Source organism: Pantherophis guttatus, chromosome 1 (assembly GCF_059756535.1).
Source record: "Pantherophis guttatus breed Tessera chromosome 1, ASM5975653v1, whole genome shotgun sequence".
In the NCBI taxonomy this organism is placed as follows: domain Eukaryota; kingdom Metazoa; phylum Chordata; class Lepidosauria; order Squamata; family Colubridae; genus Pantherophis; species Pantherophis guttatus.
Genome location: NC_142063.1, coordinates 19,059,085 through 19,071,241, shown reverse-complemented (window position 1 = coordinate 19,071,241; position 12,157 = coordinate 19,059,085). Strand labels below are relative to the sequence as shown.

Here is a 12,157-nt window from a genome sequence, read left to right as displayed (position 1 = left end):
CTCTGAATAGAATATAGAACAGAACACAGAATAGAATAGAATAGAATAGAATAGAATAGAATAGAATAGAATAGAATAGAATAGAATAGAATAAAGTGTGATTGGACACACACAAGGAATTTATCTCTAGTGCATAAGCTCTCAGTATAAGCAATAAATGGTAAATCATGATCATAGTCATCGTAAAAAATACATTCATCATAAATCATAAGATACAACACTTAGTGATAGTCACAGGATACTAAATAAGCAATCAACATAAATCATACTAAGTAAACAATATAAATCGTAAGATGCAAGCAACAAAGTTAGGGTTTGATTACCCTGTCATTATACATAGAACACAAACCTTCTCAAAGACTGGCTGGGGAATTCTGGGAATTGAAGTCCATACAACTTGAAGTTCCTGAGGTTGAAAAACACAGATGTAGATTTTTTCACACATCAAAGGTGCTCTTGGATAGTGGGTAGAATAAGGGCAAAAAAATTTGATTTTGATACCAGTTAATCAACTTTTTAGTTAGTTATGATTTCAACTTGTTTCATTCCTAGGATAGGGAATAATTGAAGACAATGTAGGAAATAATTTTGGCAGGACTCATGCTCTGGTTAAATGCCAGTAGAGAAACACGTTCAATTAATTAATTTAAATAAATAAATTTGGATGAAATGGCTGATGGTTTATTTGTGCACAGGAATACAGGTAGTCCTTGACTTACAGCACAGTTGAGGCCAGAATTTCCATTGCTACACATGGTGGTTGTTGAGTGAGTCGTGCTTAATTTTATGACCTGTTTTGCCATGGTTGTTAAGTGAATCACTGTAGTCGTTAAGTGAATCCCTCAGTCATTAAGCGACTCCAGCTCCCCCCCCCTTGACTTTCCTTCTCAGAAGCTGACTGGGAAGGTCACAAATGGCAATCCCATGGCCCAACGACACTACCACCATTATAAATACATGCTGGTTGCCAAGTGGCCATACAGAGAGTCCTCAATTTGCAACGGTTCACTAAGTGAACCGTTCAAAGTTACAACAGTGCTGAAAAAATGAATTATGACCATTTTTCACACTTATGACCATTGCAGCATCCCCGTGGCCCTGTCACTCAAAATATGTGTCACAATCGCTAATGTGTGACACCGCCGGCACGCGATTTATTGAGCTTTTCAACCCCCAGTAAGCCAACCATGGATAAATCCAAGAAAATAAAAGTTTCAGAAGAAAACAGAACGTTTAATTCAACTACATAGGCTAGTTTTGTGGCTGCTGAAGAAATAGTCAGGCACGGGAAGGGTTTTGTGGCTCCCGGTGTTTTCTTTTCTGTGGGAAACGGGTCTAAATGGCTCTTTGAATGTTTAAGGTTGCAGATCCCTGGCTTAAGAAATGTGGCAAGAAAAGTCGTAATATGGGTCCAAATTCACTTAAACGGATTTCTCACTTAGCAAGATAAATTTTGGGCTCCATTGTGGTCATAAGTTGAGGACTACTTGTATTTTCATCACATGACCGTGGGGATGCTGCACCGGTCAAAAGTGTGACGGCTGGTTGTAAGTCAAGTCAGTGCCATTTGTAACTTTGGACACCGAATAAACGGTTGCAAGTCAAGGACCACGGTAGAAATCCAAAGAAAGCAGCACATATTCCCATCCCAGCGTTCACTTAAGAAATGTTCCCCATTAAATTTAAACTGAAACAATACAATACAATACTACAATACAAAAGCACCACTCATTTTCCAGTTTTTAAGCTGACTCTCGCTCTGCTTTCTTTCAGAGAGACTAACCTGAAATTCAGACAAGCTCTTCTGGTAACACATGAGCAGCTGATCTCCACCGAGAACTTAGCTGCCTTTGACGGTCAGTGTTTCCCCTAATCCTTCCTTTTCATTTTCAGAAATGGTGCCCTGGGATTGGTGGTTTCATTTATGATTAGCCCCTGGTTCTACTGGGGTTTTACACGATTGAAAGACTGCTGGGATTGAATTCTCTTCCCTTTGCTATTTAAGTTTTGACTTTATAAATGACTTTAGAGATACATTTCACGGAGGAAAGTGTGCTCGAAAATTAAAAAAAAAATACACATATCAATCCTGGTTAGAATAAAGGCACCATTTTAACACGAATGCTTAAATAGGTGCTGGGATTGCAGGAAAAAGAGGGCTTCTTTACAGAGGAGAAGCAGGTGAGCCAGGCTCTCATCTCCTCTTTCCAACCGTCCAGGTGAGGTGGTCTGCGAAGAGCCAAACAGCCGGTTACACAACTTTGTCGGTACCTTAGAATGGCACGGAGAGAAATACCCTCTTGATTGTGAGAAAATCCTGTTGCGTGGCTGTAGAGTACGTAACACAGAAGCCTGCTACGGCCTTGTTATTTATGCAGGTAAGTGAGCAAGATCAGGCTGGTTTTTAAAGGGTTGGAAGGGATCTCTGAAGTCATCTAGCCCAACCCTGCTGCACAAGGCAACATCTTGATGCAGCTCTTAACTGTGGAACTTTTGCAATTCAGTGCCCTTGTGGCAATGTGTCATTGCCATCTCTCTCCAGAAAAAAAAAATCTGTCTGTCTGTCTGTCTGTCATCCGTCTATCCATCTGTCCATCCATCCATCCATCCATCCATCCATCCATCCACCATCCATCCATCCATCCATCCATCCATCCATCCATCCATCTATCATCTATCTATCTATCTATCTATCTATCTATCTATCTATCTATCTATCTATCTATCTGTTGTGGCCTGCCAGTGGCCAGCAGAGCTGGCAGCAGATTCGGACAGTGAGGAGGTTGGGGAGGAACGTGGGCCAGTCCTGGAGTCTGGGGAAGGCTTGGACAAGGGCTCTGAGTCGGAGGCAGAAAGGGGGCCAAGGCCATCTGGTAGTTCTTTGCTGCCGCCGGAGTCTGACATCAGCGAGGCAGAAGAACAGTGGGAGCCTGTTCCCAGTGTGCACATCCACAGAGCTGCCAGAAGACAGGAACAATTAAGAAAACAGGGTCAACTTGGGAGTAAGGCTTGGAGATGATTGGCCCCTCCCATAGATGTGAGCTTTTGCAGGAAGCAATTAGTTCATCTGGTCGGTAAAAGTTTTGGGAAAGTTCTGTTTGACTAATTGCGTGTGGCAATTAGTTCTCTGGCAGCATTCCAAGGGAGATAAGGTGGGTGTTTGTAAACATTACCCTGAAAGACTGAGAAGCCTTTCAGACTGGGAATGACAATAATTCACAGCCGTATGAATAAGAGAGGTTTGCCGGGACTAAGATTGTGCTGTATAATTTCTAAGGAAGCCTAGGTCAGAAATCTATCTATCTATCTATCTATCTATCTATCTATCTATCTATCTATCTATCTATCTATCACCCATCCATCCATCCATCTATGAACTTCATCTCCCTTCCTCCCTCCTCCCTCCCTCCCAAGGCAGAGTATTCATCATCCATTGATAAGTATTTCCTAAAGTTTTCCAAATCCTGCTTCTCTGTAAATGTCTGTCTTGCTGTCCAGAGAAACAAGAAAGATAGAACAAGATTGTTCTATCTTCTCTTCAGCAGCTGGTCAGAGACATCTGAAGGGAGAAAGACCACTGATCAGTGATGCCACAGAAGCCTCTTTCCATTTTAATTGGAGATGGATTGACCAGCTTTATTTATTTTTTTAATTTGATTTATATGCCGCCCTTCTCCGGAGACCCAGGGTGGTTTACAGCGCGTTAAGCAATAGCCTTCATACTTTTGTATATTTATACAAAGTCAGCTTATTGCCCCCACAAACCGGGTCCTCAATTTACCTACCTTAGAAAGGATGGAAGGCTGAGTCAACCTTGAGCCTGGCAAGATTCGAACTTACTTTAATTGCAGACAGCTGGTGTTAAATTACAGTGCTTAAATCTGCAGAGCTATCCAGGCTTTATGACTCTAATTCAGGATTTTCCAAACTTGGGAACCTTACGGCATATGACTTCAACTCCCAGAACTCCCTAGCCAGTCATGCTGCCTGGGGAATTCTGGGAGTTGAAGTCCATCCATCTTAAAATTTCCCAAGGTTGAGAAACCTTGCTCTAATCCTTTCTTCTCCAGTCTAGACTTCTCTGTAATCTTTTAACAAGCTCCAGTCTACTTCTTCCAAACAAAATTTTCTTTTGGATCACATGGCAGTCCACTTCTGTGGCGTATTTGTTCTTCTCTGCTCCTTTTTCTATATTTGCTTTAGTGGGACGTGTTAATGCAACTGACTGGACATACCAGTTCATCAGGGATGGGCTTCTGGGGGTTCAAGAGAACCTCTAGCTAAGATTCTGTGCAGTTCGGAGAACCCCCAAATCCCACTCCTGGCTGCCCCCACCCCACCCCGCCCCTCCCCGGAATCCCCATGCGGCCCATTTTGGATGCAGATAAGTGTAGGGTGCGCATGGAGGCTCAGGGAGGGCGAAAAACAGGCCTACTGAAGTTCAGGAAAGCTGGAAATGGGCCTGTTTCTGGCCTCCAGAGGGCCTCCGGAGCCTGGGGAGGCTGTTTTCGCCATCCTGGAGGCTTGAGGAAAGCCTCCAGAGCCTGGGGAGGGCAAAAACGCCCCCCCTCCCCATGGTGCAAGAGGCCGACTAGGCCATGCCGACCATGGCCATGCCCACCCAACAACCAGACAGAGAACCCCTTGCTAAAATTTTTGAAGTCCAGCTTTGCAGTTCATGCAATCTGGGCTCTGGATAATCTCAAATAGGATCTCTCTTGCTTCACTTTGAAACAGCTGCACCCATATCTGTGATGAGATGAGAGGCTTATGATCTGGTTTGAAATGGCTTAAGAGTTTTTAAATTAAAAACGGCTAGATAAGTAAAGGAACCTAACAACCCATCAGTCAAGATCAGTCAATAATGTGCCAGCTCCCAACATTATTTCATAATGGAAATTGGTGACAGCCTGTTTGCGCATATCCCCATCTGCCCTCAAACATCACCTTAAACGGAGGTGGCACAGAGCACTGAGTAGTAGCCAATCCAGTTCACACCTACTATGGGCATTTTGGTGACTGGTTTCTCCCACTGTGGCAGCTGTGTTTATTTTGTTTTAAATCCAACCATCTCAAATGTCTCATTTCCAGGTTTCGACACCAAAATCATGAAAAACTGTGGAAAGATCAAGTTAAAGAAAACGAAACTCTGCCATCTGATGGATCGTCTTGTGCTCTTGGTAAAAGCTCCCTGCTATTCAAGGTCTCCATGGCCAGGAGAAACAAGAGGGATAAGAAAAGGAGGTGGTACTACCTTGAGTAGGATGGGAATAGGAATAGGAATAGGAATAGGAATAGGAATAGGAATAGGAATAGGAATAGGAACAGAACAGAACAGAACAGAACAGAACAGAACAGAACAGAACAGAACGGAATAACTTTATTGTCACTTTGAATGTACACTAACCGGCATACATTAAAATGAAATGAAAAAGCATGCAAAGGGGGTCAAAAACAGCAAGATGGCAGCAGCAAAGCCCCACCGCTTTATACAGGGGTGGGCTTCAGATCCTTTAGCAATGGGTTTGCTGCCCCGTTGCTGTGTGGGCATGGCCTAGTTGGCCACCTGCACCACGGCAGGGGGGAAGGGGCGTTTTTTGCCCTCCCCGGGCTCCAGGGGCTTTCCTCAAGCCTCCAGGAGGGTGAAAACTGCTTCCCCCAGGCTCCGGAAGCCCTCCGGAGGCCAGAAACAGGCCCGTTTCCAGACTTCTGGAACCTCCGGTAGACCTGTTTTTTGCCCTCCCAGACCCTCCATGCGGCCCCTGCACTTACCTGGAATGATGAACGGGCCGCGTAGAGACTCCTGGGAAGGGTGGGAATGGGTGGACGTGGCCAGCCAGGGGAGGCACTTGGGGGTTCACTGAACCCCGGCGTTCCTTGGCTAGAGGATCATACAAATCCTGCCGAACCCCCAGGAGCCCATCCCTGGCTTTATACCTGCGTGTGACTTTGATAAATGTATAAAAGGGATATGGTTCAAATTGCATAGCCAAAGCCTCTGTTTTGCTTTATTTGACCCGCTCCCCTACAAAAGGCCACTGCTCCAGTGGTGGGTTGCTCCTGGTTCGCACCAGTTCGCAAGAACCGGTAGTAAAAATTTGTAGTAGTTTGGAGAACCGGTAATAACATTCCCGGCCCGGTCCCTGCTTGCTTACCCCGCCCACCTCATCAGAGGCTTTTTTTAAAAAAAAAAACTTTTAAAAGCATTTTTTCTACAACCTCTTCGGCCGAAAAAATGCTTTTAAAAGTAAAATAAAAAAAGCCTCTGATGATCATGGGGCTCAGCTGGGATCGCCAGAGGCTTTTAAAAGCATTTTTTCTACAACCTCTTCAGCCGAAGAGGTTGTAGGAAAAAAAATGCATTTAAAAGCCTCTGGCGATCCCAGCTGAGTTGCCTGATCGGCAGAGGCTTTTAAAAGCATTTTTTTCTGCAACCTCTTAAGGTTGTAGAAAAAATGCTTTTAAAAGTAAAAAAAAAAAAAAAAAAAGTTGGCCATGCCCACCCAGTCACATTACCCCCACCAAGCCACGCCCAGAAAAGCCACGCCCACATAACGGGTAGTAAAAAATTTTAGAACCCATCCCTGCACTACTCCCTTCTCTAATGTTTATTTTCATTATTCAAGATCTACTTTTCACATCCCTCAGAACCACATCCACAGAACTATTTCCACAAGCTTTGAAGTTTGTTCTCCCTTAGTAGCCCTTGACTTATAACCACAACTGGGGCCAGAATTTCCATTGCCAAGGAAGGTGGCTTTTAAGCGAGTTGCACCCGATTTTACAACCTTTTTTCCCCATGGTTGTTAAGTGAATCAGTGCAGTAGTAAAGGGCATCATGCAGTCATTAAGCAAATCCAGATTCTTCCACTGACTTTACTTGTTGGAAGGGGAAGGTTGCAAATTGCTATCCCATGACCCCGGGGATGCTGCAATTGGCATGACAGTTGCCAGGTACCCAAATTTTGATCACATGAGCTTGGGGAGGCCGCAACAATTGTAAGTGTGAGTGACTTTTTTCAGTGTCATTGCAACTTCAAACTATCTCTAAATGAATGGTTGTAAGTCGAGGATCACCTGTATAGACCAGATTCTACACCAGCCACTTTCTGTATATCTTATGTTGTACTGTATGCATCCAGAGGGCATCAGATTAGACAAGGCCTGGCATCCTCTTTTTTGATGTAAGTGGAATCTTCCCCCACTTTTACAGGTAGTCTTCAACTTATAACAGTTTGCTTAGTGACCTGTTCTGTCCCTGTCTCACACACGCACACCAGCAGTTGACCAAGAGTTAAAATAAACCAGCAGACAAGAATTTCCTTTGATAACAGAATTGGCAGCAACCCAGTGGCTGCTTGCCAATAGTTTTTACTTACAAAGGGAGGTTTATCTCCTCCGACCGAAAACATCAAAGTCCACAAAAACCAAAGAATAGTCAAGTCCAGTCCAAAAAATCAGTCCAAGCAGAGCATATAACAAAGTTCCAGAAATGCAGAATGACTTGCTAGTTTTCAGTTTTGTCCGTCACAAAACCTGAATGGCCACCACACCCCCTTTTATCCCCTGTGGGGTGTGGTCCAGTGACTCAGCTTAATCTCTGGCATGCCTCCTTCTCTGCTGCGTGTGCTTGCCTTTCCGACACTGTCGGGGATCCAGCCAAGACTTATCTCCGTCGCTGTCTAACTGCGGCTGCTCGGAAATGCCTGGCTCCTGGCCTATCTCTTCTTCTTCGGAAGACACCTGAGGCATTGCCAGAGAGGAGGGTCCTGGAGAGGGAGCCATCTCCTCTCCTTCACTTTCGGAGTTTTCTCCCTCCGATAAGACGGGCTCGGGGGTCGAAGTCACAACATGACCGTTCAAAGTTACAACAATGAAAAAAGTGATTTATGGCCATTTTTCATACATATGACCGTTGCGGCATCCCCATGGTTATGTGATAAAAATTCAGATGCCTTGCAACCGACTCATATTTATGATGGTTGCAATGTCCTGATGTCATGTGATCCCCTCTTGCGACCTTCTGACCAGCGAAGTCAATGGGGAAGCCAGATTCACTTAACAACCGTGTTACTAATTTAACAACTGCAGTGATTCACTTAACAAACGTGGCAAGAAAAATCGTAAAACGGGGCAAAATCCACTTAACAAATTTCTCATTTAAGGCAATATAAATTTTGGGCTCAGTTGTGGTCATAAATTGAGGACTAACTGTATTTGGAGACGCTGAAGGTTGGTCCTGAGTTTTTCCTTCACAACCCTTCTTCAAAGTAATCTAATGCCATTCTTATTGTTCCATGTTTCCATAGATCACGGTCTCTCTCCTCCTGACCTCCTTCGGCCTTGCTATTGGCTCAGGATTATGGGCCACCAAATTCTTCCAGGGACACAGCTACCTTTTTGCCTTCTACAACCACACCAGTCCAGTCAGCTATGCCTTCTTTGCATTCTGGGGATTCCTCATCCTCCTAAGCTTGGTCATCCCCATGTCCATGCTCATCACGTAGGTTTCAACTCTTTCTTTTCTTACAATAGATCAGGGGTGGGGAACCATGGTCCTTTTATGATTTGTGGACTTCAACTCCCAGAATTGGAAACAGATGAGTAACTGGAGCATGTGAACTTGAAGAGGATGATAAGCCATATGGACAGACCCTATAGCTAAAGATCTCTCAGCTTTGATTCATGATGACTAGCATCAGTTACCTAGAGTTTGAAAGCAGAATCTTCCCCAGTCCTTCCTGGAGATTTGAAGGGTTGAATCAGGACTTTTTTCACCCAGATCTGCTGGCTAGATCTTCTTGTCCAGGCCAAAAAAAAGGAGTGTGATATCTCATTGCCTTCCTGGTCATTGTTGTCCTTCTAGGTTTGAATTTATCTACCTGGTCAACAGCTGTTTCATCAACTGGGACACAGAGATGTATTATGCAGAGAAGGACACACCTGCCAAAGCTCGGAGCACAAGTCTGAATGACCAGTTGGGGCAGATTGAATATATTTTCTCAGACAAAACAGGCACTCTGACTCAAAACATCATGACTTTCAAGAAATGTTGTATCAACGGAATCATCTATGGTAAGGTTGACCTGGAAATGAATGGATTCAGAAAGCAGGCAAATGTACTGGTCATTTTAAAGTGCTGAGATTTGCAAACACTTGAATTAGTTGGAGTAACAGAATACAGAATAACAGAGTTGAAAAGGACCTTGTAGGTCATCTAGTCCAACCAACTGCCCAAGCAGGAAACCCTACACCATTTCTGACAGATGGCAGTCCAGTCGCTTATTGAAAGCTTCCAGTGATGAAGCTCCCACAACTTCTAAAGGCAAGCTGTCCCATTGCTTGATTCTCACTGTCAGAAAATGTCTCCTTAGTTCTAGGTTGCTCCTCTTCTTGGTGAGTTTCCATCCATTGTTTCTTCTGGTGCTTTTGAAAATAGGTTGACCCCCCCCCTCTTCTTTTTGGCAGCCCCTGAGATATTGGAATCATGTCTCTGCTATCATGTCTCCCCTGGTCCTTCTTTTCACTAAACTAGCCATGCCCAGTTCCTGTAACTGTTCTTCATATGTTTTAGCCTCCAGTCTCCTAATCATCCTGGTTGCTCTTCTCTGCACTCTTTCTAGAGTTTCAACGTCTTTTTTATAATGTGGTGACCAAAACTGGATGCAGTATTCTAGGTGTGGTCTTACTAAGGCTTTATAGAGTGGTATTAGTACCTCACATGATCTTGATTGAATCCCTCTGTTAATGCAATTTAGGATTGCATTGGCTTTTTTGGCTGCTGCTGTGTACTGTTAGCTCCTGTTTAATTTGATTGTCCATTAAGACTTCAAGATCCCTCTCACAGTTACTGCTATTAAGCCTGGGTTCTCCCAAACTATATGTATACTTTTGGTTTTTCTTGCCTAAGTGTAAGACTTTACTTTTCTCTACATTGGATTTCATTTTGTTAGTTAGGGCCCAGTGTTCAAGTCTGTCAAGATCCATCTGGATCTTGAGCCTATCATCTAGGGTGTTGGCTATTCCTACCAACTTAGTATCATCTGCAGATTTGATAAGTTCCCCTTCTATTCCCTCATCTAAGTCATTTATGAAGATATTGAAGGTATGGAACCTTGTGGCACCCCACTGCTTACTTCCTTCCATGTAGACATAGTACCCTTAAGGACTACTCGTTGATACAGTTTGTCAGCCAGTTACAAATCCATCTGTTGGTGATGCTATCTATCCCACTTGAATCCACTGGAGCAGGGGTGGGCAAATATGGCTCTTTTACAACTTGTGGACTTCAACTCCCAGAATTCCTGTCTCAGGAATTCTGGGAGTTGAAGTCCACAGGTTGTAAAAGAGCCACATTTGCCCACCCCTGCACTGGAGGATTCAAATGAGTATGTATCTTGCTAGATAGATTCTTGTTTACATGAACAAATAGTTTTGATTTACAACCATTCATTTTAGCAAGTGTTCGAAGTTACCATGGCAGTGAAAAAGTGACTTATAATAGGTCCTCACACTATGACCAATGCAGTCTTGTGATCAAAATTTGGGTGCTTGGCAACCAGCATATATTTATGACACTTGCCTCATCCTGGGGTGAATTTGAAACCTTCCCAGCTGGCTTCTGACAAGCAACATCGTTGGCTTAATGACCATGTGATTCACTTTAGCAATTGGGTTGATTCACATAACGACTGTGGCAAAAAATATCGTAAAATTGAGCACAATTCATTTAGCAACCACGTTGCTTAACAATGGAAGTTCTGGTCCCAGTTGTGGGTTTGTTTTTTTTTTTTTGCTTTAATTTATAAATGGTTGTGAGTCAAGTTTAATTTAGCTTAGCATATGAGATCAAAAGCAGGCAAGGAGACTTTGGATCTCATATGGACATTTTGCTATAACTATCGACAAATCCTTAAAGCGGTTAATCCTTTCCCAGGGTTTACATGATCGATGTAGAGTCCCTGAAAAACCTCAAACCACACAACTACCATGTGAATGCAGAAAAAGGAGTGGTTCCTTAAAGGAGCTACTGCCAAAATAGCAAGGATGCCCACACTGAATGAAGCCTTTTGCCAGTTTAAATCTGAATATTTAAATTCAGTTTAATTTGCAAAATAAAAATATTTATTAAGGGAAACTACTTGAAAACCAAAACAAAGCAAAAGCTTAAAAGAACCCGTTTTGCATGGCTCACAAAGGAGATGAAAAGGTAACAAGTTTGCCTTCTTCCCAGACAAACAAACAAATAAACAAAACACCCTCCTTCCAAATTTTCTGCCCTGAGGAATATTCTGTTTACAAAAGAATTTAGTAGAAATATCAGATCTGAACTGCCAGAGTACAATTTGCAATCTTCCTTAGAAATCAGGGTTTCTTGAACTACGTGCATGTTAGATTTCCTAGGATGTATATATATTCTTAACTTCCAAGCATCGTTTCCTTAATATTCTCTTTCTCCCATTTTCGAATATTTGTAGGTTCAAACAAGACTGAATGCAAATCCATGGTACGTCACATGTTCCTGCTGTAGATCTGCCTGTTCTTGTGGCCATACGAAAGGGGATGGCACACTAGCAATCAAATGAACCTTCCACCAGCTGGTGGCAGGATTGTACCACTGCATTTATAGAAGGAAAAGAATTTGCTCAATCAAATGTCTTCCAGAATCTCATCAACCCCATAACAGTCGCTTGGTTGATTGTTGTTGTGAGCTGCCCTGAGTCCTTGGAGATAGGGCGGCATACAAATTTTATAAAATAAATAAAAAAATAAAAAAATTTAAACATCATAAGGCAGTTGGATGTATCAGGCTGAAGACACTTTATGGTGAACATACAACAGGGCTTCACAACTCTGAAAACTTTAAGACGTGTGGACTTCAATTCCCAGAATTCCCTAGCCAGCTGGCTAGGGAATTCTGGGAGTTGAAGTCCATGTGTCTTAAAGTTGTCAAGGTTGAGAAACCTCGGTGTACAACCTTATACTGTAGTTTTGAAATCCGTGGGATAGAACTAACTTCTGGTAGGGACCTGTGAATTTGCAGGGATAATCATAATAATACAAATCATTTTTCTTCAAAATGATCATTAAGCCTCCTTTAAAAGAGTAGCATTAGATAACACGGTATAGGTTAGTGACTTACGATTTTAAATGGATC

At 43.0% G+C, this 12,157-nt stretch overlaps 1 protein-coding gene across 3 annotated transcripts in view; it reads left to right on the top strand.

The window, feature by feature from the left end:
• The window catches only part of ATP8B3 (ATPase phospholipid transporting 8B3), a 102,586-nt gene that overhangs the window by 51,506 nt on the left and 38,923 nt on the right, over nucleotides 1–12,157 (top strand). For all 3 annotated transcript variants that reach the window (XM_034437714.3, XM_034437717.3, XM_034437716.3), the window contains exons 9-14: nucleotides 1,774–1,856; nucleotides 2,220–2,378; nucleotides 5,092–5,180; nucleotides 8,310–8,503; nucleotides 8,867–9,075; nucleotides 11,478–11,506. In XM_034437714.3, the coding sequence (XP_034293605.2) occupies nucleotides 1,774–1,856; nucleotides 2,220–2,378; nucleotides 5,092–5,180; nucleotides 8,310–8,503; nucleotides 8,867–9,075; nucleotides 11,478–11,506 (763 nt within the window). The remainder of the gene's footprint in view (nucleotides 1–1,773; nucleotides 1,857–2,219; nucleotides 2,379–5,091; nucleotides 5,181–8,309; nucleotides 8,504–8,866; nucleotides 9,076–11,477; nucleotides 11,507–12,157) is intronic.